The 23857-nt window shown below is 47.7% G+C and overlaps 2 protein-coding genes and 1 non-coding gene across 5 annotated transcripts; 2 read left to right on the plus strand and 1 right to left on the minus strand.

Moving 5' to 3' along the window:
• The first annotated feature begins 115 nt into the window (after window positions 1-115).
• Window positions 116-188, plus strand: trnaf-gaa (transfer RNA phenylalanine (anticodon GAA)). Its single transcript has one exon. It is a non-coding gene; the product is annotated as a tRNA-Phe (tRNA).
• A 230-nt stretch (window positions 189-418) lies between these two features.
• On the minus strand, window positions 419-1692 carry fkbpl (FKBP prolyl isomerase like). Its single transcript, XM_055510586.1, has 2 exons — window positions 1558-1692; window positions 419-1330 (listed from the first exon to the last, which is right to left on the minus strand). The coding sequence occupies exons 1-2, from the start codon at window positions 1591-1593 to the stop codon at window positions 668-670; spliced, it is 699 nt and encodes a 232-aa protein (XP_055366561.1). The 5' UTR covers window positions 1594-1692; the 3' UTR covers window positions 419-667.
• Window positions 1693-12397: 10705 nt separating this feature from the next.
• LOC114859161 (protein Wnt-2b-A-like) lies at window positions 12398-21215 on the plus strand. 3 transcript variants are annotated; one of them, XM_055510581.1, is made up of 6 exons: window positions 12398-12486; window positions 13857-14485; window positions 16968-17188; window positions 18374-18651; window positions 18728-18992; window positions 20099-21215. In XM_055510581.1, the coding sequence occupies exons 2-6, from the start codon at window positions 14307-14309 to the stop codon at window positions 20326-20328; spliced, it is 1173 nt and encodes a 390-aa protein (XP_055366556.1). In that variant the 5' UTR covers window positions 12398-12486; window positions 13857-14306; the 3' UTR covers window positions 20329-21215. The 3 variants fall into 3 exon arrangements, with proteins under 3 accessions (XP_055366556.1, XP_055366557.1, XP_029012932.1); XM_055510582.1 differs by lacking the exon at window positions 12398-12486 and having other exon boundaries at window positions 13110-14079; window positions 14284-14485; XM_029157099.3 differs by lacking the exon at window positions 12398-12486 and having other exon boundaries at window positions 13110-14485.
• The last annotated feature ends 2642 nt before the right edge of the window (window positions 21216-23857 follow it).

The raw sequence follows: 23857 nt of genomic DNA on the forward strand, positions 1-23857 counted from the left end.
TGCAACATAAAACGATTATAACAGTACGCTTGAATTTTTTTCTCAAAAATCTTAAGTACATTCACTCTCATTCATATTTTAGTATTTTAATGCTGAAACTCAATGAAATCGTCACGCCGAAATAGCTCAGTTGGGAGAGCGTTAGACTGAAGATCTAAAGGTCCCTGGTTCGATCCCGGGTTTCGGCATTTTGTTTGAACGTGAAACCTCAGACCACCCATTTCACGTTTTGGTAGATGAAGGCTGACATCTTGTGGCCGACGACGGAACCTATGAAGTAGGCATATGTGTACTACATAGCCTGGATATCACAAGCATAGGAGTCTTTTGTATTTTAAATAAAAAAAAATAACTATAGTAACGTTTTAATATGCACAAACAGCTAGAGCTGTGTTTACACACCCAAACAACAAAAGAAAAACGGTAATAACAACAGTATTTAATTGTGAGCAGAGGGTAGGGAAACACACAAACAGTTCATTATGTGTCCTTCAGTGTTCTGTGGGATTATATATTCACTACAACCCCCTCTCTCTTCTTATCAAAGCAGAAGCAGAAGCAGAAGCAGAAGCAAACAAGTTCTATACTTGAGTAACTGTAGTTTTCATCAGTTACATTCTGATAATTGGAAAAGGATTTTGCACTTGATGATGTGACTATTCAACATTCAGCTGAACATTTTACTCAGTCTTATCCCTAATTGTGCATTTGATGCTTTCTCTCTACTTGCTATGTCTTTAAGTGCCTTTAAAGCAGAAAGTGATTCTGGCTGCAACTGCAGGAGTTTTCTGAACGCCTGCTTGGCCTCCTGCAGTTCATTAGCCATCTGGCAGGCCTGGCCCAGTCTGTACCAAGCTTTGGTTCCACCTGGTTCCAGTTCAGTAGCTTTAGCTGCACTGGCTTTAGCCAACTCTGCTTGGTTGAGTTTGAGCTGACACAAGGATAGGTTTGAATGTAGCTCTGCTTTGACAGTTCTTAATTTGTTAGCTGAAGGAAGGCGGGTTTCATCGTCGGTGTCGAGCTGATCTTCCACTTTTTGCTCTTGTCCTTTATTCTCCAGATTTTGCATGTGACCATAAAGAGGGATAAGGAATTTCATGGCCCGGCTGTAGCTGTCCACAGCACCATACAAATCCCCATTCTTGAATCTTGCACCACCCCTGTCTTTGTGTAATTTCACCCAATCCCATTTTTCATTAGGCAACATTTCCCATGACTCCTTTCCTGGGGTGAAAGCATGGAGTTCAACAGTAGCATACAATAGCATGTTTTCATCTGCAGGCTGGGAAACATAGTCATTTGGTCCATCTATCACCGGAGAAAGTAGTATCTGGGTATAAAAATACAACAATTAGACCTGGTGTAAAACAAAAAAAACAAAACAACAACACTGATGTACAAAAGCATATTTGGACATAACTGGCATAGCGTTCTAGAGAAAAAGCTGTTTGACATGAAAACACCTTCGTAGCCAGTTAGTTGAATATATTTGCAGAAAAAAACATACTATACACACACTATCCAAGAATATCTTCACTCTCACCTCACATTTCTCACCAGGATGCATTCGCTCCAAACATGCCTCTGTGACATCACACTGTCCAACCCCAAGCCTAAGTGTTGTCCAGTCACCCAACGGAACCTGCAGCACAGAGTCGCAACACCTTTGAAAGGCTGTAACCTGTGTTTCACTCAATGGCTGGTCTGATGGCTTAGCATTTCCCTCAGGTAACATTGTTAACGTTGTTTCATCTCTGTTAGGTTTCAGCTTCACACGGACGCGACACAATGAACCCAACTTTGGATAGTAACCAGATGAACCTACAAAGAACAGATTATGTATAATTAGTATTTGCTCTATTTAATATATATTTTTTAATCTGTACTGAAAATAGTCAAGTAATATTGATGAATAAAGCAATGGCAGAAGCCCAACATACATGCAGCAACATTTTGTTGAGACTTCACACGTGTTTGCTGGACTTTCCAGAGGCCGTTCATGCATACTGACACCCAGGAGGTGACACAGACATCGTCACCATCATCATTTTCATGTAATGTTTCTAGAGGGTGAAGTGGATCCATCACTGGGTGCACAAAACATTGACACATTACAGATAATCATGTTCTGACACATACAATATGTTTTATATATACACCCATAACAAACCAACACGATACCATCAGGGTCCTTACAACCTGTTTTATGTTCAGAAATAAGCAAAAGTCGGAAGAAGTTGCAACTGGAAAAAAATATAACGCAAAGCAAAACAACAGTTGTAATTTTACTTCGGTAAAACGGATTTAACAAAACCGAGTTTTAACAATAGTGACAGCACTAACTATCAGAATGTATTACTATCCTGCAGTGCGTAATAAAGTATAATCCGAATGAACAGGTAAATAGTGAGCGCAGAGTTCATTTACGAACACACCACACGGAGACATGGGAAATGAAAACGTGTGCATTTCATTCAGTTTCCTATATTTTATAGACTAAACAATTAGGGAAACACTCAGCACATTACTGGACTGGGAAAACTGTGGTTATTTGCTAACAACAAATACCGTATTTATTGATCCGTCATTGACATTATTAGTAATGCTTTCATGTAGAAACGGGCTGTCGAAGTAAACTCACGGTGTCAAACTGAGGAAAGTCACGGCAGCTCGTTAACGTCCGTTAAACGATTAAATAACTAGCTAAAACTGCATCATCAGTACCAAAACAAACAACAGCATTTATTTACTGCACCTGAAACACATCCTATTTAAATCCACCATACCTGATATATACGTATGAAAGTAGGCAGCAGGTCGACCATTAATCACAATTTCATAAACTGTAAATACAGAAACTCAAACTGTAACCGCTTTCCGCACCTTCTTCGTCTCTCTCGTTGCCGCTCGTCTTCTTCTTCTACTGTTTATTAACGGTGTTTAAAAACAGTTTAAGGACACTTTACTGCCACATGCTGGTGCCAAAACGTAAAGTCACATAATTATTTATAAGATATGCGAATTTTATTTTCAATATTACAGCCAGTAAAAAATATTAAATTATATTCACAATTTAAAGAGAGTAGCTAAGAATTTAAATAAAGAATAGAAAGGGTGTATAAAGGACATTTTTAAGCTTAGCTTTTTTAATTTAAACTTTGAAGAAAGGACGGTTTAATGTCAAATAGCTGTTTTCACTATTTTAATTTTTACATAAATATATAAAAATGTAGTTAAACATAATGTAGACATAACTGGAGCTTTTGTTTGTAAGAGACTATTCTTATTTTCCAGCAGGTGGAGACAAAAGACCAAGATGACCGCAACTGTCCACAGAACATAAATTAGTCTGAGCAATAGAATGATGGGGAAAGAGAAACAGTCTTGTATTCGGTCTTAATTGACCTTAACTTCGATGAGGTATAAAAAGTACGATGGAATATTTTTTGTTACTGCCTGCATTAATGTTCTGTACACTCAACTCAAAAATCCACTACAATATACTGAGAACTTATTTGATATGTTTCAATACAAGTTTTTTTATTTGACTGTTACAGATACTGAAAGACTCATGCCAGTCTTTTACACCCCTGACTGTGTATTGACCTTTGCCTTTTACCACTCGTGTTTAAGTCCCGTGTGTTAATCTGCCCTGTCATGCTGAGTTAGGGTTCTAGCTTTTGAACACTAGAAGCCATTAGGTGTAACAGAGGAATACGACACTGACCAAGCACCATGTATCTGTGTGACAGAGAGGAAGAAGGTCATCTGGGATGCAATCTATCCTCTTATATGGGGCCTGTTCAGGACAAGACAAGGCAATAAACTTGCTACACTAATGAGATTGCCCCCCTGGATAATGGGAACCACGCTTGCTTTAGCATAAGGTATAGAGAGGTGAGTGCTGTGAAGCATTCACGTCCCCAGGGATTCGCGACAAGGTTCATAAAACTCCAATTGAAGTCATCACACTAGAACGCCGTGCTTTAATTTCATTTAGTAGAACCATGAGTGTGTAAGAATGACTAATTGCAGTAGTAATGTGAAATTTCCCCACGCAGGTGAACAGTTTCTTAAGCTGCAATTTGTGTATTCAGTGGTCAATAGATAAGACAACTTGTAAAATGATAATATAATGCAAATATCTGTTTATGGGCCAGTTTATGTCACTTTAATTAGTGGTTTATTAACTGAATGAAAATGAACAGTTTTCTGGTTCTCATACACAAACAAGCACCTTTCCTCTGTTAATCTTTGTCCACCTGTTTCTCATACCACCTTTTCTCCCTTTCTTCTCCAATCAACCCTTTATTTCAACCTCCTCACCTTCCTCTTGGCTCCCACCGACTTCCCAGCTGTCTTCTTGTGAAACGCCCCAGTGGGTAGATTCAGAAGCATGAATCCCTGGGCTCGTGGACCGCTCTACGTTCGCCAGCAGGGCGCTGCAATCTGCCAGCAGTTGGGTCCAGAGAACATCTGCAACCTCAGGAGCCAAAGCTTTCACTGAGGGCTGGTGTGGTCTCTGATAGCCTCTTTAAGGAGTTCAACATGCGTCATTCTGGGAAAAGGTGGAGTACGACAGGTGAACAGGAGAGAAATGTGCCAGAACGAAGAAGAGGAGATAAAAGGGGAAATCAGAACAAAGGAAACAGTGTTTTTCAGATAAATGGAGCCATGGATGAAGTGCAGAATACCTACACGCCCTCCGAGCGAATCCTCCGCGCACTGAACGTGTCTAACGTTTGTGTTTGTTTTCTTCCAATGAAAGTTGCAGCCAGCTCGCCTGTAATCCCTCTATCACACATTCTCCAACACTCTCAGACACTAACACACTCAGCCCCCCCCAACCCCGGCCGGCCAAAGGCCAACTCGTAAACAGATCGGGCCGCACGACATGGTGTTTATCCCTCGCGGTGAGAGGGACCGCTGCACACGGCGCTGCCAGCGCCTGCGCTGCACGTGAGAGCGCGCGAGCGAGCGAGCACTCCGACCGCCGCCGGCTCTAGTCCCTCCAGCATGTTTGTTGTTTATGATGAGGGACCAACCACTCAGACTCCGCTATGTAAACTCAGTGTGTAGGGAGAAGCTTAATTCTGAGTGGTTCCCACACTTTAGCGGTTTGGCAACACCAAAGCATCGGCGTACCTCACGAATGCTCCTTCAGAAGACAGTTACAATTAGATGTCAAACGCAGGCCGAAAAACCTCAATCGCACACGCAGTAGCATTTCAGACTGAACAATACAAGACATCTGAATTCAGCATGACATTCAAGGGAATGCATCGTATTAGTGTGCTGTCAATCAAAGTTGGATAAATACGAAGTGTACCTAATAAACTGGCCACCTACCGTAGGACAATGTCAGTTCAGTAAATGAAGCCTGTCTCGAAGCACAGCCTTCAAATCCACAATGATTTCTACAAAAGTTGCACAAGGGCGAAACACAACTTGTCCATTTTCAGCGATGGAGCCGGATCAGGGCCATTTTGTCTATATGATAATACTGCTTCCTGTTATGGCAGATGCAGTGTCACACACTCAACACACTGATTTTAGCGACGGGCTTCTTAAATGTGAGGTATAGAGGTGAGGACGTCCTCACAACAAAGTACTGAAATACAAAATCAGATGAAGAGTGATATTAAGTAGCTACTGTTATTAATGGAGCAGCAACAGTGCTCTGATACAGGACTGTGAGAGTTTTCCATTAATTAATCAAGTAGATGGATTGAATAATCTGGAAATGATTTTCACTCCATTCTGACATATCAGATTGTTTGTGTCAAAGTAAGGAGCATCTTCAACTTTTATTCATGTAATTCTAAATGTTGCATATTTAGAATTGTTTTATTCACCAAACATTGAATTTACCTCAAGTTAAATTGTATCAAATTCAATCTTATCTTCCTAAGTTCACAAAAGTTTCACAAACATGGGACGTGGTCCAGCTTTTAGAGCGGCCAAGTGAAGTTATTAAATATGCTGAATGCAACAGACACGCAAATGGACTCACACACACATACTGTGCCACTATTTAGGCCTTTTGGAACAGTGAAAATGCTGCATGCAAAAAGCTGTTTGCCCACCAGCGGAATGGGGAAACTGGCATAAGTAGGGGTAAATTTGTTGTATCTGGAGCATAAACAGGATTCTTAACTCCATTATGTGGTTTCTCTGGGGGTACGTTACACAGTCAGACCGGCGCAGCCTGAGTAGGAACCCACTGAGGGGAAAAGATGGCTATCGGGAGCCACAGGCCAAACGAGGGGACCGCTGTTATCAGTGCACGCGGGGTAATGGGGTCTTCCTGCGCGGGGGCCGCAGGGGGTTCTTCAATGCGTCTATCGCTGTGATGTGTGTGTCTTGTGTGTTGATAAGGACCGGTCCCCGTGGGCCATTAGGCCTCCGCACGCATGCACACATCTGGATGTGCTTCTCCTCAAACAGTCATAGCTACACGGAGCCTTTTAATCCCACCTGAGGACGGAGCCGCTCGGACCTGGGTAGATCTCAGCACCAATGCACTGCACCTGCCGCTCGGCAATCTCGCGTCCCGACGTGTCCGCAGCCTGCGAAGCAGCAGGAGCGTCTCTGTCTGAGGCTGGGCTTGATGTTTGAACTCGGCCCTGGTTGAGCCAGAGCGAGCGTGAAAGAGAAAACCATAAGCTCGTCATTAAAAAGAAACTCCCCAGGATTTATATAGTTAAAAGCTGCATCAGGGTCTGAGGGCCCTGAAGGGGGCATGGGGTCTGAGTCAGCCTGATTCTCTGCTATGTCAGTATGTCCGGTACCAGGTAACGGCACCGCCTCACGTTGCTGTTCTCACACAGCGAATCTCAAGCGCCTCTGACTGAGAGCACCGTCTCGGTTCTGCGGATCCAGTCCAGTGCCCCGTTTGAGGAGCGGGGCGAAGGCAGAGGAGGGCAGCCCACCCATCGCAGTGCACATGCGGAGGGCAGATGTCCACCGGGCCCGCATGGCGCTGCTCGGCGCGCGGGCCCAAATGGGAGCCAGCTGACGCCGGCGTTCGGCGCTCAGACCCGGCCCGCTCGCTCCTAGCGCTCACTCATCTCTGTGGGCGTCTTTTACTAATCGTCATGCACCGTTTGACCTGTGACTCGGTGCCCATCCTTTTTCACGCCCCCCCCCCCCCCTCCGTTTGTTCTCCTCTGAGCGCGTGTATGTGTGGCAGATCTCATGGGAGCAGGTAAAGTATAAATCCACAGCGCTTCTGACGTCTCGCCGCCTCTGGTTCCCATTTGGGCCGATGCCCTGCAATCAGTCACTCCTCCTCTCGACGCCTTATCCCTCTTTCCTGCTCGTTGCTCTCATTCTGGAGACATCTCTAAAACCTCGTGAAGTTCCTTGAGTTCCTGACACAAAAATGTATCATTTGGTTGACAAACACCCCGTTTACGTCAGCGGTTTCCACCCTCTCCGTGTGTTTTCCTCAGCTGTTAATCTGACACCCAGGTCCACGCTCAGACGCCGCGGCCGCTGATGCTGACGGCTCGCGGCAGCGGCGCTGGGGGGCACCAGTCCCGCTCGCCCCTTTCACCCGCGGTGCCACCAGCCCGATCGGTGAAGGCGCCTTGCGCGGACATGTGTTTGCCCTGCTAACAGTCCACCGCGGGACACACACGCACGCTGGACGGGGAGCAGCGCATCTGGTTCCGATCCGGCAGAGAGCGGCCCGATAAGGCGGTCGGCAGGATTTACAGGACTAATTTGTCACCCATGCGACGCCATGTAAAGGCCGCGTGAGCCTGTCACTGGGTAGAAAATCTGGGTTAGTCAGAACCAACTGGGTCTACTATATTAGTACCACGACATTTCACTATAAAATGTTTTTGCTCTATTCCATTCATCAGCGATTGGCCCTGTATTCATACTAATAACTGAAAAAAAATCATGACTTGGGGCTTTTGAGCCTTTAAAAGCTGCATTTGCTTGAAGCCTGTACATTTCCACAATATTTCTTTTACCTGTACAACACAGCTAAGATTCATCCCCATGTTAAGAAGTGTCCAATAGACGTGTGCAGACGCTGGCTGCAGCGTCCTTTTCCAACCACGCTCCCTTTCCCTGGAAGAACCGTCTGACATCACACAGGCCTTTAAATCCAAACCTAAAACTCACTAATGTGCCCTAACCTTCAATTAGTGGCAGGGTTTTATCTGCGCCTGAGCCCTAGTTTCTGGAGTGTTGGGTTCAGTCTCAGTGGATTGAATAAACCCAGTGTTTTACAGCATGGTCCATGGAGGTGATTAAGATGATTATGATGACGATCACTGCATCTTCCAACGTGTTGTTGTTTCCCCTCTCTGTCCATTCAGGTCTTCATCATGTGAGGCAGCTGCACCAGACAGCAGCACTGGAACATCCGCCCTGATCATGCTGTCATTGCTTGCTTGTCTTCCTCTTTCATGTCCCCTCTATTCGACCGGTCGAGGCAGATGATCGCACACTCGGAGCCCAGTTCTGCTGCCGACTGTCGCCAAGTGTTTGCTCAAAGGGACTTTTTCTCTCTTTAAGTCTCTTCAAGGTCCTGACCTAAAAATGTGAGGAGCTTGAGATGTTTTATTTTATTTGGCACTATATAAATAAAACTGAATAGAACTGAATGTCAGCAGTTTCAGAGAGATTTTTGAACTGTTCAACTATTTCCTTGTTAGAGCTTTCACAATAAAAAAAGAAGATAAAAGTGCACAACAATCAATCAATTAAAAGATCAAATAGTTCCTGGAATGCTTCTCACATAGTAACGCAACAGTCGATTAATGACACCGTGTGTAATAATATATCAGTCACAGAGAACAATTTAGCTGCATACGTTTGGTATTTAACTGGAGTAGGAATTTGAATGCAGAACCTTTCTCTTGTAATTTACTTGTCCTATGTACAAGATGTGAATTCCTCAACCACTGCCAGCAGGACACTGCAACAATGAAAAAGAGCCAGTCCTCTCTCTGATCCTCACCATCAGCTCAAACCTGGCAACCACGAGGCCGCGGCGCCTTCCAGGCCCTTGAAGCAGTCCAGAAGCTGATCTAAGCCTCGCTGTATCTCAGTGTGTGTCAGGTCTCCAGAGACCACGAGAAGCCCGTCCATCACAGTCAGAGATAGTGGAGTTTACAGGAGGATGACATAAAGGCAACATTTCACTCTGACAGTCCAGGACAAGTGCCAGTCAGCTGCCAAAGCCATGCCAGCGTTTACTGGGCCGCTTCAGGCGGCCACAGCTCAGCTATTGTTAAAAACACGGCGTGAAATCTGGTGTTCTTCACCGAGAAAATGATTTCGTTCTGATGCCCGCAGCCTCTTGCACATTTTTGACATCCGCCTGGCAGAAACACATGCTTATATATGGAGCGAGTTAAGTGCTATTACTAATTCACAGCATGCAACAAAGGTTTGGGTTGAAGAAGAAAAAAAAAGCAGTCGTGCAAATATTCCAGATGAAAGGAGCATAAAGCTGCTGGTGACGCGAGCACAAGCTGTGCCGGGTCAAATTATTTTAATTTTCTCTGTCATTACATGTACATGCGCATATCAAATCACAACAAAAATGACTGAGCTGATCTCTGTGACGGTTGAACTCAAGTCAAGTTTAGCCTTTAGCACTAAAATCCTAAACTGGTTCTGATAAACTTCTGGCTGGAAGAAACCAGAGGATGAACCACCTTTAACCTCAATGACATTTAGAAGGAAAACGGACTGAATGAATGGCATTGAATGCTGGTCCATAATCAGGTGGAGGAGAACCTCAATAATCACTTATTCGCTTTGCTGTTCTGTTTGTTGCTTCACATTAAAGAAACAACAGCTCAGCGCGTGTCGGCACGTTCGCTCTGACCACCGTTCGATCTGCGACTCATGGTTTCGGTGTGAGTGTACACAGACGTGTTTGCAGGGTCACGAGTGTGTGTTTATGTTACGTAAACGCTTCGATGACCTCATCTGAGTCTTTGGTACAGTAGCTGCTAGTAGTTCCAGTAAAGATTAATTTATAACTTTATTATTTAGAGATGTATCTTTCTATTATGTTCCAAGTCTCACAACATGTTATTGGATACATTTACTAATAATTCAAAAACAATGGAAAACAATTCAATGCTGCAAACAGACAATGCATAAAAACATTCCTCCATCCCATCAAGCTGTTTTTAATGTCCAGCTAAGATAAGCTGGGAACACTTATATGATTTGGCTTTTTACGTGGTGCCACCAAGTGGACAGATGTTAAATGATCCTGCACTTTGTTCTTCTAAATAAGGGTTATAGTCAATATTTGCACCAGTAAGACCAGTCCCCAGTCAAACCAGACCTGCTGAGCTGGTGGTGGAGAGGAGACTGGGCTTAGTAGGCGACCACCATGCTGGTGTCCTACCTCCCAGTACGTGCGTGTGTCTATAGCAGCACGACTACGACTAAACTGCTTCTGACTTTTATACGCTTGTGGTTAACAGGAGCCAGATGGAGCCGCCCACAGGGAGCGTACCATCACAACAGCCATTCAATTCTCTGTGGCAAGCTGCATGCGTACACATGTAATGACAGTATGTATGCTTCCCTCCACTACTGGTCAGTAGAGCTGTGCTTTTTTGCAGCACCAAAGGCAGGATGTGTCCTGTTCTGATGATACAGTAAAACATGCGCGATTTCATCACAAATTTAAATGTGAAACAACAGATCACGTTGTCAGAGGACTCACAGCTCTCTGGATCCCCGACGTGGCTCCGATTCAGAGACGTGAGAGGAAGTGGAACGATGAGCAAATGCATCCACAAGCAAATAAAATAGATGACGGAACCCTGCTGGCCTCGTGCCTCGGCCTATGGCTGACGGTTACACATCGCTGACCTGACAGCGAGCAGGATGCTGGAATTATGACAAATCGCTAAAGACTTATAGATGAGCACAAGGGAGAAGAAGAGAGGAGGGAGAAGGCAGCGTTAAGTGAAAGCGAATGGGTCGGTGCTGGCCGCCGGTGGAGATGGGCCAGGGTCCCAGTTGGCCTTCACTTCAAAGGCCCTGCAGCGCACCTGCACCCAGTTAAACTCTGCTCTCATCACTCAGGGTGTGGAGGGACCTCTACGAAGCCCTCAGCACGCGGCCGCCGGCCAAGGGGCCGGGTCGGCCCGCGCTCAAGAATTCCGCCTGAAACAACAGGTGGCGCGCGCGGAGCCGAGCGTGGGCGAGGGGGGTCTGTCGCCCTCGTCACACGCAGAGAGTGCGACCGGAAGGACAGATTAAGAGGGGATCACGCCGCCACGACAAACAGCCGAGGTCAGCTGAGTGTGCGTCTCCATCCTGTAACTCCTCCACAGACGCAGCGGTGGTTGCTCCGTGCGGCCCTGCCGTTGCGGCGCTGCATTGAAAGGCCCAGACATGCTACCTCAGCTAGTCGCCGTGTGACCAAGCGCCCGTCACTCACGCCGACACAGGAAACTGCTCAGCACAAACTCAGTTCCACTCAGAGGAGCAGCGTCCATCGACGTACAGTCCAACGGGCGTCTGACGTTTTCAGAATGAAGACGTGGGCTTTAAATCATAAACACACATACAGTGAGTGTGAGTATTTCTAGCTGAGTTCATTGTTGTCCCAGTGTTTACGCTGTTAGCGGGGAATGCTAATAGCTAAGGGCTAACGGCCGCATCACCTGCTCCAGCGTGTGGGGGTGCGTGATCTGAATCTGGCGGCCATGACAGCATCCTCCTGCAACTCCGTAAACACTGCTATAGAGTCATCAACATAACGTCTATAAACACTTCAAAGGAGCCGTGAAGTCTATTAATGACAGGCTGACCTGGGAGCTCCTTCTGTGAGCCACGCTCTGTGTTTGATGATTCATCTGTGTCGGCAAATCTAAATTTACAAGGCAGTAAATTGTTGGAGACGTGGTTCTGTCACACGCTCACTGGGGCTTGTTTGTCCCTGGATGACGCTGTATTTTTACAGTGTGGGTTGTTTTCTGACCTTGAAATTATTATAATATTACTAATATGATTATTGACAGATATTGACACAACGAATCTAACGCTTCCTGCAGGAATCTTTATTATAGACATCACTCACTGGTGACCTGTATCTATAAGTTACGAACCCCCTGCTGCTGCCCCCCCCCCTTATGAAAACCTTTAGCCAGTCTTTACTTACAGGGATGTGTCACGGAGCAGATTTATTTGCAGCGGTAACTGTTCGGGATCGGTGAAGCTCGGCACAGGGTGTCCCCCGGCTCCGAGCTGCCAGGGGGTCGGAAATAAACCCTGAGCTCATCCTGAGGCTGCCTGGCTGAGCGACAAGCCCCATCCCCTTGCGTACAAACCAGAGCGCTGGGCTTAGTCCAACTCCTCCACCTATAAAGCACCTCTCAATGGGCCCAATCCGTTGTGTAAGTGCAACTTCCTTGTCAGAAATAATCCTGAGTGATTACACCGTATCGACACAGAAATCAACTGGATTAGCTCCACATCCCTGCCTCCGTAAGTCTCACCTTTATCCTTATGCTTTGCACGCGGTAGATTCCATCGGCGCCGCTTCCTGTTTGGGTATCGGGCCGGACCCCTGCATCAGAGCAAGAACTCCCTCCTGCAGACGACAAGGCACTCGATGCTGTTACTGTTTACGAGGAGCAAGCCGGGGTCACGTTCACAGGCGGGGAGAGAAGACGAAGCCTGTTCCAACTCCTTCGTCACGAGGGAACATTTACTCAGTCGAGTTTGTGTTTCTCTAATTCCTTCTGATTTAGCAGAAAAGCGTGAGCTGAGCGTTAGAAATCGTCACCGGAGCTGTGCTTCTTTTGCCTTTTCTCCTCTGTGTCGCTCCAGGTTCTCCCCCCCCGCCTCACCACACACAGCTTGCCTGCTGAGCTCCCAGCACAAATTCAAATTTGTCTAAAAGGAGCTGGGCTTTAACGGCAGCGTTGCCGTGAGCCTTTTCTCCAGCTCTTTGATGTAACAGCGGCTACACATCATGCCAATAGTTTTAATTCCGACAGGGATTTTCCTGATTTGTTTACTTCTTGTCAGCGTTGGGTCAGTTGAACCAACTGTGGCCTTTTCAAGTCTAGTAAAAACCTGTGAGGAGCCTGTGAAGCGGACGCAGTGCGTTTATAGTGCTGGAGGAAAGTATTTGTGCTCGTTTTTTAATATGTCAGAAGTCATTTGTGGATCTGATGACAGCACACGACCAAGCATGAAGACAACACAAAGGCACGAAAACAAGCACATGGGAACAAGAGCAAGGTCTGAGCGTGTGCTTCATCCCAGCCCTCGCTTTCATACACATGTGGTTCATATTTAAGCCATAGTGCTGTTCCACTGGACGATTTGGCTCTGATCTGCTGGTCCCACATTCCCTGCTTTTTACTCTTAACTTAGCTGAACTTGAGCTGGTGCGTGAACACTAAAATGATTAATAACCATAATAGTTATTATTATTTCATACACAACAACAGGTAAGTATGTTAGTGTTAATATTATTTAACAGTTAATGAATTGGTAATGAAGATGATGAATATTTTCCATTATACCGGTTGTTGGAAAGGGCAAACATCACTGAACTATAAAAAATCGATTTCCTTGTGATTAAATTGTCCGCTTTTATTGTGTTTAAAGCGAAGCCGCCAGTAATAATTCTAATAATTACTCCCTGTGGTTCCAGATGGACTCCTCACATTAGAAGCGTTTCCACATCAGCCGCATAATCATCATACCATCCATCCCTCTACAAGATCTCCTTCCTAGGAAGGACTCTATAACCCCTGCATCTGCCCAATGAGTGAGAGGATCTGTAGCAGCGAGCCCTCCCTCATCTCTCTCTCTCTCCCTCCCTCTCTCTTCATTTCTCTTAGCTCTCACTCAGTCCAACGCTCACTGATAAAGAAGCTGTCCGACGCAAGCATCTGAGCGACCACAGAGTCACAGTTCCGACAGACCCCGCTCAGCGTCGAACCGCGGCGTCCACCCTGTGGCTCCTTTTCATTTGGATTCGTACATTTGAGCCCAGCAACAACTAGGGATGAGTGTCTGGGGGTCCTGAGTGAAACGGTGAGACGACCGACACTTGTTGCTCAGGTAAACCTACTCTCAGCAGCCAAAAGTGCGCACATGCTTCTGGTGCGCACATGGCGCAAAAAGCGCGCCCCTCACGCTCCTGACAGCCGCGCAGCATGGAGCCGCACGCTGGATAACGAGGATAACCTCCCGAATGCGCGATCGACCCAGACAACTTCACGTCAAATCTCATTTTCACCTGCGGCCCCATTGGTTTGTATTTAGAGGGAGGACTAAAACGCGCAGCCATGCAGAGCTTGAACAGGATCGTGGGCCTTCAGGGAGCGCGGATTCGGAGCTGCGGTTCGCCGAGACTCAGACTCTCATCACGATCTTCAGCGAACCAAACCCCCGGTGCCAGGTCGAGGATTTACTGCGCGTGTCTGCTGCTGCTGCTGGTGACGCCTCGGGCGGACTCTTCGTGGTGGTGAGTCTAATCTACCTGTGGAACTAACCCCGTTATTATTATTATTATTATTATTATTATTATTATTATTATTATTATTATTATTATTATTATTATTATTATTATTATTAAACGAGGCTTGGGCTGCTGCCTGGCTTTGGGTCTTTACAAAGTTCAGGAATTAAACTGCCAACGAATTTAACTTATGGTGACTATTTTAATGACCATTTCCAAAAACGAAAACAAAACTCATTCCAATTAATTCAGAGCAGCGATTTTCCAGCAGCGCACTGACAAAACCATTATGAGGCTTTTTATCAGTTAATTTACCATCGCGGACACATCGCACTGACAGTGACTTTTTATTATTCTCGCGCTAGTTTGCGCATTTAGGTTTTGCTTCAAATGATCCCAAACTCATGTGCATTAAAGCGCTGACAGTCTGCAATTCATCACATGTGAGTGCGTTGCCTTGTCACTTTTATGAGGTAATGACTGTGAAGGAAAACTCTAAATGTGTTCTTCTGTCATCATTTAATTTAATTATGATTGACTTTAACATAAAAATGAGGAGCGTCAGCGAAACACCGTGGGCCACTGGTAGTGGAAATAACCTAATTTATGAGATTGAGGAATACATTTAACCTTCAGTAGGATCTAGTTTATAAAGTGCATTTTCCTGGTGTCAGTTTGTTGGCCTGCCATATTGTGCAATAATAATACAGCGATAAATATAATTTATGTCGGCGCAGTTGGCTGAGCGCGTGTTCAGCTCAGCTGGAGCCTGCATTAGACAAGGCAGAGCAGTCATTAATTCACCACACACACACACACACACACACACACACACACACACACACACACACACACACACACACACTAAAATACCCACAAACCAGCCATGTAGAGCATAGGTGAGTGTTGAAAAAAGAAATCATTGCCTGCGCAGGAACATACGTGAAAATGTCCATGTGTGTGAGTGTTTATAGGAGAAGTGTCTGTGTGTGGGCGGCATGGGGCTGATGGAATGCCTAATAGTTTGTGTAGATTAAAAGCAGTTATGGGGCGCAGTGGGTAGTGTGTGTGTGTGTGTGTGTGTGTGTGTGTGTGTGTGTGTGTGTGTGTGTGTGTGTGTGTGTGTGTGGGAGGATCCAGTATTAGAGCGTTCATCAGATTTCTGTGGGCGTACAGTAGCTAAGTGATGATGTGGACAAACCTGTGGCTTTAACACCCAAGGAAGTCGCAACAGTGAGTGTTGGATGTTAGAGCCGATGGAGAAATATGAGAAAGCTCATATGTACTAATTTATTACAATGAATCATGCATAAGTTAAACTAGAAACATAATAACATTGGCATTTTTGCACGTTTGAATTGTGTGTTGACTTTCCTTCCATTCATTTGTAAAAAAGCCAATTCCCTTGTAGTTTGTGCATTCAAAGTCCCTTAACTACCCGAACTAAATCTGGCCTCGACTAATTGATGCAGGTTATAAAACGATCAGACTATTAATGTCCAGTTTGTTCCGGAACAGCTTGAAGACATGACAGGGGATGTAACGCAGCAGCTGTGGCTACATCACCACCAGCCTCCTTATTTGTCCCCCTCTTGTCTTTATGCTGTGATGTACAACGTTTGACAGGCTGTAGCTTTAGACCTGCGGATAATGATTTACAATGCCATAAGACCTGCTGACACTGAGGGCGGAGGACAGAGAGGGAGAATGAAGTGTGAATCGCCCTTCCCTTTGATGAGCACTCTGCTCTTATTCCTCCTCTCTAATCCCACTCTTGGGAATAAAGTGCCTCGAGTCTTGATCCTTCCGTCCGTCCGGCCTCGTAAAACACGACCACACAGCTACGCTGCCCGCTGCCCCCCCCCACCCCCCGCTCGCTCGCTCGCCCGCCGCAGAACCCCCCGCGTGCCACGGGGAGGCTTGGAGTTTACTTTGGGAAAGCTGGGCGCAGCATTCATCCTGACGGGACGCTGTAAAAGCCTGTTTTATTGGGACGAGGAGAGAGACTGGAAGAAGCGCGAGTTCGGCAGAGGACGGAGGAGAGGAGTGAGTAAACGGGGGCTCAGTCTGACAGGGTTATTGGAGGCCCCGACGTCTTGCCCTGATTTGTGACGACACGGTTTCAACTGTCCCGTTGGGAGACGTTGGGGCGCTCACACACACACACACACACACACACACACACACACACACACGGGTCTTGTGGGGAGAGGTTAAGTGCTTATTTATTTGGAGAGCAGAGTAAATGGCTTTCACTCCCCTCCTACACACAAACCTTAAACTGTTAAGTGTAGTGAACTCTGACTCACAGAAAGCTGTGGCTGCAGCTCCACGCCACCCACCACCACTGCACTGGGTCCACACGTTCATACGTCGGCCGATTCGTCAATCGAATGAACCCGATCGATCGCTGCCATGTGTTGGGTTTCAAAGAATGCCGACACAGCGCTGATCCGGCTCACGACCCGCCTCCCTTTGGCTCCGGCAGGTACATCGGCGCGTTGGGGGCGCGTGTGATCTGCGACAACATCCCCGGCCTGGTCAGCAAGCAGCGGCAGCTGTGCCAGCGCTTCCCGGACATCATGCAGGCCATCGGCGAGGGCACCAAGGAGTGGATCAGGGAGTGCCAGCATCAGTTCCGACACCACCGCTGGAACTGCAGCACGCTGGACCGGGACCACACCGTCTTTGGACGCGTGCTGCTGCGAAGTAAGTCCGAGCTTTCCTCACTTTGCATGCACTTATTGCGCAGAGCTCTGCAGCAGCCAGTGCGGATGCGCCCTGAACATGGCTGCGACCTGTAAAGACGCAGACTCTGAGATGTGACCCAAATTTGGCCCTCGGTGGCAGATCTGCAAACACACGAGGTGTTTGTCTCCACAAACTCGCTGTGTGATGTCAGCGCCTCGCTGGGCTCGTGACCGTCCCTCTCCCAGCCATGCGAAGCATGTGTGGGGGCTGATGGTGTGTGGAGGAAGAGTAGCAGATATGGAGATACTGGCTCCGCCTGTGTGTGTGCTGGGGTGAAATAAACAGTAATGTAGATGTAAATATTTAGAGATGTTCTCACTGTCAGACAAACAGCGCAGGTTTGAATGATGCCCTCCTCCCCCGTCCTCCCCCGCGTGAGCCCCCTCAGCAGCCACGGCCTCCCTCTCCTCACCCCACACATGCACGCGGGTTAAAGCGCCGATGGCTGGTCCAGATAGGTGTCCAGAGCCAATGTGACCCTCGCTTCGAGACATAAATTAGCCCCAGGTCACAGCGTGCACTAATATAAATATTAGGATGTTGTTTTCCAGGAATATGCAACTTTTTGGCAATTGTGAGAGAAACAGATGCTTCAGACTGAAAGCTGTATTAAACTGAATGAAACCAAACGGGAGGAGCAACTCAGAATCCCTGTCTGTTCCGCTGCTCGCCCAAGCAGCTTCTTCTGAGGGATGAGGAGCAATGAAGTCCAGTTGCCGCGGCTCGGCTTCCAGATGTGCGACTCCGTGGCCGCTCACACCTACAAGCAGCTGTGACCAAACGCTGGGTCTAACGGCAATAAAAGCTGAAGAGATCACGAATGGACAGATGAGCGTAGCACTGGCATGACATCACCCCGCTGCTGATTAATGGGGTATCACTGTGTCTGTATTTAAACAATGTATGAGAGCAGAGGAGAGCCCCATGGCTAGGATTACTTCCATGATAATATTTAAACAGAGCTGTCCTATACGTCACACCAGACCTGATATGCCCCCGTCAGCTGCACCTTCATGTCCTCATGGCTCACACCCAGCCCCAGTCACGCCACTATATTTGTCCGTGCACTTTAACATGTGTGGGTGTGTGTTGCGTGAGTCCGAGCTGGAGGTTCTGACCCCCACGGCTGTTTCTCCCCCTCAGGCAGTCGCGAGGCGGCGTTCGTCTACGCCATCTCCTCGGCGGGGGTCGTGTACGCGCTCACCCGCGCCTGCAGCCAGGGGGAGCTGAAGACGTGCCACTGTGACCCGCGCAAGCGGGGAAAGACCAGCGACGAGCGCGGCGAGTTCGACTGGGGCGGCTGCAGCGACAACGTCAACTACGGCATCAAGATCGCCAAGGCCTTCGTCGACGCCAGGGAGAGGACGGTGCGGGATGCTCGGGCGCTCATGAACCTGCACAACAACCGCTGTGGCAGGACAGTAAGTGTGTGCGGACGCAGTGGCGGGAGGTGGTGCCGACTCCGCCCTGACGGCCTCTTCTCTGCGCTGCGTCTAGGCCGTGAAGCGCTCCATGAAGCTGGAGTGCAAGTGCCACGGGGTGAGCGGCTCGTGCACGCTGCGGACGTGCTGGATGGCCATGGCCGACTTCAGGAAGACCGGCGACTACCTGAGGAGGAAGTACAACGGGGCCATCGAGGTGACGATGAACCAGGACGGCACGGGCTTTGCCGTGGCCAACAAAGCGTTCCGGAAGCCCACCAAGACCGACCTGGTCTACTTTGAGAACTCCCCGGATTACTGCCTGCAGGACAAGGCGGCAGGTGAGATAAGGAAGACAGAGGAAGGGAGCCTGTTTCTGCTGGATGTTGATGGATTGCTGGGACTTTGTTGTGTGTATGTTCATGCGTGACTACTGTGTTTGTGTGTGTGAAGATCAGTGTTTGTGTGTGTTTAATGGCAGATAACACAGCAGCCTCCTGTGTGATGTCTGTGGAAACTAATATCCTTGTACCCTGGGGACACGGTCGGATCTGTGACCACCTGACCTCTGTCAGCCTCTGTCAACACACACAGACATGCAAACACACACACATCCACAACCCACAGCCAGAGGATACGTGGATCACCTTTAGCACAATGCACCTCATCACCTACGACCACTGTTGGATTTGCAGATGGATGAAACACAGGCAGACGCACTTTTAGGATATTTAACTAAACTCCCATCATTTAGAAGCCACGTCCACTTCTCCCTCTCCTCCTGTCTGCCTCATGCCTTCATGCATCCTCCCCCTCTTCCTCACCTTCCCGCTGGAATCCACAGCCTAGGGATACGAGCAGCTAATTTAAAAAAAAAAAACGTAAAGGAGAAAATAGCTTCTGTCCGTCACAGTCTCTCCCGCTCTGTGTCTCTGTCCGAAGTGAACTAAGCGTAGCTGGAGGGCAAAGTGAGCGTCGGAGTGTGAGAGCCTGTCTGTCTGTCACGCTCCACTGTCCATTTAACCCTCTCGCACACACACACACACACACACACACACACACACACACACACACACACACACACACACACACACACACACGCACACACACACACAATATGGCTTCAAAAGGAGCAGTGGCTTGGGAAAGGCAGTGTAACTATAGGCCGCTCTACCAACACTGCATAGTTGTGTGTGTGGGTCTGTTGTTCTATGGGCAGCTTGTTGTGATAGGTAGCAGTTCAAACACAGATCTTCTCACACCAAATGCCAGCACTAAGCTCTGTGGGTACGACATCCACGTAACGCACGACAATACGCTCAATCATTAAGGATTCAATGCTCAATGCTCTAAATCTGATGACTGATGGTGACTGACTCAGACTACACGCTGCAGTGGCTAAAGCTAAGCTAGTCACATTCCCCTAACACTCTCCCTCCGCCTGCAGGCTCCCTGGGCACCGCCGGGCGCGTCTGCAACAAGACGTCGCGCGGCACCGACGGCTGCGAGGTCATGTGCTGCGGCCGAGGCTACGACACCACGCGGGTCAAGCAGGTCACGAAGTGCGAGTGCAAGTTCAGGTGGTGCTGCGCCGTGGAGTGCAAGGACTGCGAGGAGGCCGTGGACATCCACACGTGCAAGGCCCCCAAGCGGGCCGAGTGGCTGGACCAGACCTGAGGAGGGACCCCTCGGCCTCCTGCAATGCAACCCCACCCCTTTCCCCCTTCGCGGGACTTCCTGTGGAACGTGGCATTCTGGGAAAGTCTGGCCGAAAGTGCTGTGTCTCCGCCCTTCGCTGCCCCCGTCTCAGTTCATCATTGCATGGCTTCTCTACCTGTCTGTGAAAGCACTCGAATTCAGTACCCATTAATATGAAACCCACCAGCTCCATTTGTGAACTCCTGGGATCAGACGATGAACAGGGAAACCAGTGAACACTTTGGGGCTCGGGTGAATTGAGCTTTATTGAAGTTATAGCCCAGACTGCCTACTTTGGGGGGTTTGGTTCTGGTTTGCTGCTTTCATGATGCTTTAAAGACACATTTTTTCATTAACGGAACCTTCAAACATAACCAGTATCATTACAACAACGCCATATATTTACAATTTTCTTTCTTCTCGGAGGGAAACACACTTTTACCTACCGACAAAACTCGGTTGGACTTTGGGAAGAAGCTCGACAAGTGCACTTTGAGATGTGGACATCTGAGTGTAAGTCTGACTCTGTGGCCGAGCAGAAGTCCAGGAACGGGACTACCGGAGGATGGGGAGACGAACTAATGGACGGATGCCTCATAGGAATTTAATAAAACTGTTTAAAAAAAACAAGAAAAGAAAAAAAAGCTGTTTGGAAGAGATTTATTTAAAGTGAGACTGCACTACGTCAGCGGACGAGGAGAGAGAAGAGCCCCGACCGCAAGACGCAGTCCTGGATGGTCGTTGGGTCACATGTAACAACACCGGACATGCTTCACTCCTCCGCTCCCCGGCTTGCTTGTGTAACGTTGTGTATATTGCCTTACGTAAACAGATGTTCATATGAAATATATGGCACATTAGTATGACACTGGAATCTTTGTTTTTTGTTCAGCCAGACCAGCGCTGACAGAGCAGAACTAATCAGTGTGACCGCGCAGGATAGTAAGTTCTCTTGTACTGCTGTCATAACCTGCCGAGCTATTCCCATCACACACACACACACACACACACACACACACACACACACACACACACACACACACACACACACACACACACACACACACCGTCCCAGTGCCCCTCACCAGTGTGAGCTGGGAAACATTGGGGCAGTACTAATACAATCTATGTCAGTAACAAAGGCTGATTCTGTGTGGACCGGGTGGGGAGTGTTGTACCAGTCGAGGGGAGGGAAGTGTTTGATTAAAGGCCCAAACCAAACCTCAACCCCTGCTGGCCTCATCCCACCCCTCGCTATGTGGAATTCCAGGTGGATCCTCGGCTAATGACTAGATGACTGTAATTACCCGGGGCCGTTGATAGCTGGTGATTGGACGTGGTCGTGCCACAGAGGAGCTAGTGTGGGCTCCTGCTGGGACAACATTTAATCAAAGGCTCCTTGGCCGGCGAATCAAAGGGAATACCTTCTAGCAATCATCTCTGCCTCAGCCCTCACTGTTTCTCAGACTCCCAGGTTCAGTCTCTGTTATGTTGAAGCCCACAGAGGCATATAACTATTTCTACTGATGAAGCCAGATCCTTTAACGTTACAGTAAGGCCTTAATTGTCTGCGTTGTGTTGGTCTATATCCATCAGCTCCCACTGCCCAAGCTCAATATAGGACGTTGCCATGTTAGGGCTTCACTGGTTCCATGACACAGGACATCGCTCTCCTCGGTACAAGCGCATTCTTGTGATAATGCTTCATGATCAAAGATTTTAATGGACTAATATTAGGCCACTTGTGCTTCATCTGCCCTAACAAGAGCTCTCAACATCCTTGGAGTGGTCTGTTAATAGCCCCGGGGGACCCGAACCATTAGATAAGATAAGCTTTATTGTCCCTCCTGGTAATATTATCATTCCAGTCACTGAGACTCTACTGTCGGCGTCCTGGATGCCGTGCTGGAAGCATTCCTGATGCACAGTAGCACAGACAAACCGTTAGCATTCACAGCCGGCAGACGTGAGACTGTACACGTGTGAGTCAAATAACACAACTGCTTCACATACAGTACTAATTGTTGTTTATTACAACTTGGAGCTTAGCTATCGTCTATTAGTTGTGATAATCAGAGTGAGACAGGTTAGGAAACATGCTCAGTGGCCTTGTGGCACATCGCTGGCCTGCTGTTGTGTACCAGCAGTGCTCGCGCTCTCTCACTATGAGGTATCATTAAAGTCACATCAAACTTGTGGTTCAGTCAATCTGGCTAAAGGTTTTGGCTTCTTTACAATGTGCCATTTGAGTTTATTTACCAAATGGTGTCACTGCTAACCTGGTTCTTTGTAACCATTAGAAACAGCAGCCTAAGTTACAAAGGTGTGATAAATCCAAATTATTATTTGTGTCAAGCCACAGGCACGAGTGGATCATGTCAAACTGTAGTCGAGTTAAATGTCGTTTACCAGAACATAAATGTTTTAAACTGTGGTATCTTCAGACTGCACACAGTTGCTATCAACTATTCAACATCATCACAGTTATTATGAATGATGTCGACCCAGACATCTCAGTACTGACAGTAACGTATGTATTCATCCACCTTATGCTTGTGTTGTGAGACTCTGACAACAAGACTCAGAATAGAGGATGAACTTCACTGCAGTTACATTCAAGCACACACACACACGCACACGCACACGCACACGCACACGCACACACACACACACACGCACACGCTAGGACCCACCACCTAGAAGTAGAGGTGTGAGACAGAAAAGGAAGACAACAACAAGTCAAACGGGCGGGCGAAGGGGAGAGAGAAATGTATAGGATTACTCAGGGCCCTGGCGGGCATGTTTATCAGCAGATCTTAATCTGAGCAGAAAGAACTACGTTCCCCACAATTCATCATCATTACTCGCCCCCACCTGCCACACAGCCCCCCTCCGCCTCCCTTTGCCTCCCCCCTGCTCCCTGCACCTCATGCAGGCGTCTGTCCCTGGGAGTTAAGCCGGAGACCCCACCAACAACTCCCCCGGTTCCATTCACCTTGGGGTGGTCCAGGTGGCGGCCATGTGATCTGTTTCACACACATATTCGCATGTACATACCTGCAGGCCAGGATGGGACCCCCCTCACCACGCCCGTCACCTGTCTGGCCAAACCCCAAGCATGTCAGCGACCCCTTCTACTCTGTCACTCAGTGTTTGTGACCAGGGAGCACATGTGGGAGTGTGTGGTGGGATGAGTTCAGCCCTCGGGCCCGGTACAACCTGGGTCATTTTCTTTTCTCAGAAGTGGAGTGTATCGAGGTCAAAGGTCATACACCCTCCGCACCATTAACAACCACCGCCGATTTGTCAAATGCAGACACCTTCTTACCATCACCAGTCTGTTCAGCTAGCTAGGGACATATTTAGAAGAACACTTTTGATTCAAATCAGATTCAGATTCAAATCTGACCCACTCTGTATCTACTGATGTTGTCGCCCTTCTTCCCTTCAGCTCTGTCTCTGTGTGAGGGGTTGTCTGTTAAGTTCTTTACCACACACCATGTGAAGT

The sequence above is a fragment of the Betta splendens genome, chromosome 7 (genome assembly GCF_900634795.4).
Source record: "Betta splendens chromosome 7, fBetSpl5.4, whole genome shotgun sequence".
Lineage (NCBI taxonomy): Eukaryota > Metazoa > Chordata > Actinopteri > Anabantiformes > Osphronemidae > Betta > Betta splendens.

Bases quoted from the DNA above. Each gene is read 5' to 3' on its own strand.
- fkbpl (XM_055510586.1), bottom strand. From the start codon at position 1,593: ATGTCACAGAGGCATGTTTGGAGCGAATGCATCCTG. The intron at 1,331-1,557 runs GTGAGAAATGTG...TTTTATACCCAG, and splicing joins TTTGGAGCGAATGCATCCTG to ATACTACTTTCTCCGGTGAT.
- LOC114859161 (XM_055510581.1), top strand. From the start codon at position 14,307: ATGCAGAGCTTGAACAGGATCGTGGGCCTTCAGGGAGCGCGGATTCGG. The intron at 17,189-18,373 runs GTAAGTCCGAGC...TCTCCCCCTCAG, and splicing joins TGGACGCGTGCTGCTGCGAA to GCAGTCGCGAGGCGGCGTTC. The intron at 18,993-20,098 runs GTGAGATAAGGA...CTCCGCCTGCAG, and splicing joins CCTGCAGGACAAGGCGGCAG to GCTCCCTGGGCACCGCCGGG.